We start from the raw sequence: 2,741 nt of genomic DNA on the forward strand, positions 1-2,741 counted from the left end.
ACTTTTTCAAATATAAAAACTATAATACCGTATCCAACCCGTGTCCGTGTCCTATATTTTCAATAACTGACGTGTCCCGTGTCCGTGTCCGTGTCGTATCTGTGTCGCCTTGTCCGTGTCCATGCATCATAGGCAGAAACTCTCCTACCAATAGGTTTACAAGAGGAAATGTAATTGTTTCTAAACCAACAACTCAAAGTCAAAGAAGTCTTCAAAGTTCAAAAATAGTGACGTAGAATTAAAAAAAAAACGTTCGAAAATAAAACATGTGGTAGGAGATAACTTGAATGTTCACACTAACAACTAACAGCCAACAAAGAAAAAATCAAACTTTGTGTGCTCATACTGTCAAAGAATTCAAATTTTTTCTAAATTATCTCATTCATTTGCGAGCAGCCAAATGAGAAGAGAACTACTTATTACAGCTGCAGCAACAACATCACAAAGTATAATCTATACATAGTTTATTTATTGTAATGATAGCGCCAAATGACTAAGAATCTAAGCTATTTTTACACTTTCTGTAAATAGAATGGAGATGTTCAATCTATAGAACATTTATTGACAGGATTGTCACAAAATTTTCCAAATCCTTAAGAAAAGAAGAAAGAAATCTCATCATAAAGTTCCTAACTTTTACAGGAGAACTTCTGAATTTTCGCATAGAGAACTGAGAAGAGAACCAAACCTCAGTAATCTGATAATAAAATTCTCTCCAACTGACTTAGAAGGAACTTGTAGGAGATTTACTCGAGCTTCCCTCTCCATTTTCTGCTACAGATCCCACCAATCCCTGCTCAATATCGTTAATCCTAGGGCTACTGCTAGGAGAACCACTCGTCCTCTTCCCCATGCTCAAAATCCTTCTTAAAGACCACAGCTTTGGTGTAGCAGGTGATCTCTTATCCTCCACAGGCGTCTTTATTTCCTCAATTTGAGACCTGCTAGAAGGCAATGGTGATACCGACGATGAGAACAATCCCTCAGTCGATCGAGTAGGGATTGAGATCATTAAATTCCTATCAGAAGAAGCAGATGCGCCCGAGTTCTCTTCCTCCGAAGCCAGTCTCCTCGCGCTAACCTGATTCAGATTCCCCCAAAACAGAACATTCGTAGGTATATCAGGCGATTCAGCCGATCGATTTCCATCGTCTTCGACGGTCTCAGGGCCGACCGTGCAACGACAAATCGGGCAAGTGGAATGGGATTGGAACCACATATCAATACATTCAAGGTGGAATCCATGGCGGCATTTCGGAAGCAGGCGAACCTCTTCTCCGGCGGCGAGTTCGGAGAGACAAACGGCGCATTCGAGCCCGTCCTTGAAATCACTCGGCCTGTAAAGAGTGATTGGGATTGAGCTCAGAACGGCGGGGTCGAGACCTCGACTGGGGACCGCGGCGTTTCCAGCCGCGAAGATGAAATGGGCACGGCGACGGTCAGGCCTTGATCCCCAATAGTATTTGGCGTAAAAGTAAAGGAGGAAGACAAAGATAACGGTGAGAAAGAGGAACATTGCCCCAACGACAATGGTGAGCGAGTTTATCTTTATATCCATTCTTGAGCTGCGGCCGATGGACGATGATAAACTGTTCTCAGCCATTTTTGAGTGGTAAGGTGAAAAAAAAGGGTATTTTGGAGGTTAGATTTTGGGCTTCAAATCTCAGGAAATTGGTGAGGGAATGCAGTGTGGTTGTTAGAAAGAAGATGACGCGAGCGAAGCCCTAAGAATTGCAACGCTTATATAGGGGGGGATTGAAGGGGAGGAGAAAACGAGGAAGGTGAGGAAACTGATAGCGCAGTTGACGAACATGAATGAATCAAAGTCGAGTTTTTTCTTCTGCGTGTTGGCCAACGAGCAACGTTGGAAGTCTAGGATTTGGAATTTTCTGTCTATTAATTTTTTAAAAATAAATATTAAAAAAAATTCAGGCGAAGGAGCTAGTTTTCTTTCTTTTTAGTTAAAAAAACGTTTTTATTTTGTCAATTTTGTCCAGTTGCTAGGACGACTTGACCGGGTCGTCGTATCTTATGAGTTTTAAAGTTGATAATGGCATTAATATTGGGTGATTGGATTTTTTTTTTTTTAGGTGATTGGAAAAAATTGGATCAGATATTTATCCGAACTTAGACTAATTTGATCCGAAAAATTTAGATTCGATTTGATTCATTTAATTAATAAGTCGGATTTGGATTAGATTTTTTTGACCCATTTATTGAGCAAGTCATATTTGTATTGATTTGAGAAACATATTTCAACCAAAAAATACTTTTTTAATTTTTTACTTGTAAGCTTAATCTTTTTTTTTTTATCAAATATTATAAACTTTATAGTCAATAGATTATAAAAAAATAACTAAAATGGGTTAATTGGTGGAATTGGGTCATTCGACTTGAAAGTGGGTCAGGTTTTATTGATCTTTTTTACTCTAATAAATTGGTTGGGTTCATATTGAATGAATTCTTGTTGGATCAATTTCAAATTTGACTCAAATCCAGCCCATCTATCTAGCTTGACGCCCCTATTCCCAATTCAATATCTTAATTTTTATTATGGCAGAATTCTAAATCAGTATATAACATAAATTTTTTTTTGTGACAAATATATGATATATGATTGTTGCGGGCTAGAATATACGCGGCGGTAGAGTTTACAAATTCATGTACGAGCGTTGCACGAATATTCAGCACACAAACAGAAAAGAAAATGAACACAAGGATTTTTACGTGGAAAACCCAGA

At 38.4% G+C, this 2,741-nt stretch overlaps 1 protein-coding gene across 1 annotated transcript; it reads right to left on the bottom strand.

The window, feature by feature from the left end:
- Nucleotides 1-334: 334 nt before the first annotated feature.
- On the bottom strand, nucleotides 335-1,899 carry LOC110094621 (RING-H2 finger protein ATL3). The gene has a single exon (XM_020819887.2). The coding sequence runs from the start codon at nucleotides 1,601-1,603 to the stop codon at nucleotides 725-727; it is 879 nt and encodes a 292-aa protein (XP_020675546.1). The 5' UTR covers nucleotides 1,604-1,899; the 3' UTR covers nucleotides 335-724.
- Between the last annotated feature and the right edge of the window lie 842 nt (nucleotides 1,900-2,741).

The sequence above is a fragment of the Dendrobium catenatum genome, unplaced genomic scaffold (assembly GCF_001605985.2).
Source record: "Dendrobium catenatum unplaced genomic scaffold, ASM160598v2 fragScaff_scaffold_1226, whole genome shotgun sequence".
In the NCBI taxonomy this organism is placed as follows: domain Eukaryota; kingdom Viridiplantae; phylum Streptophyta; class Magnoliopsida; order Asparagales; family Orchidaceae; genus Dendrobium; species Dendrobium catenatum.

Excerpts from the sequence above, each read along its gene's own strand:
- LOC110094621 (XM_020819887.2), bottom strand. The coding sequence starts at position 1,603 with ATGGCTGAGAACAGTTTATCATCGTCCATCGGCCGCAGCTCAAGAATG.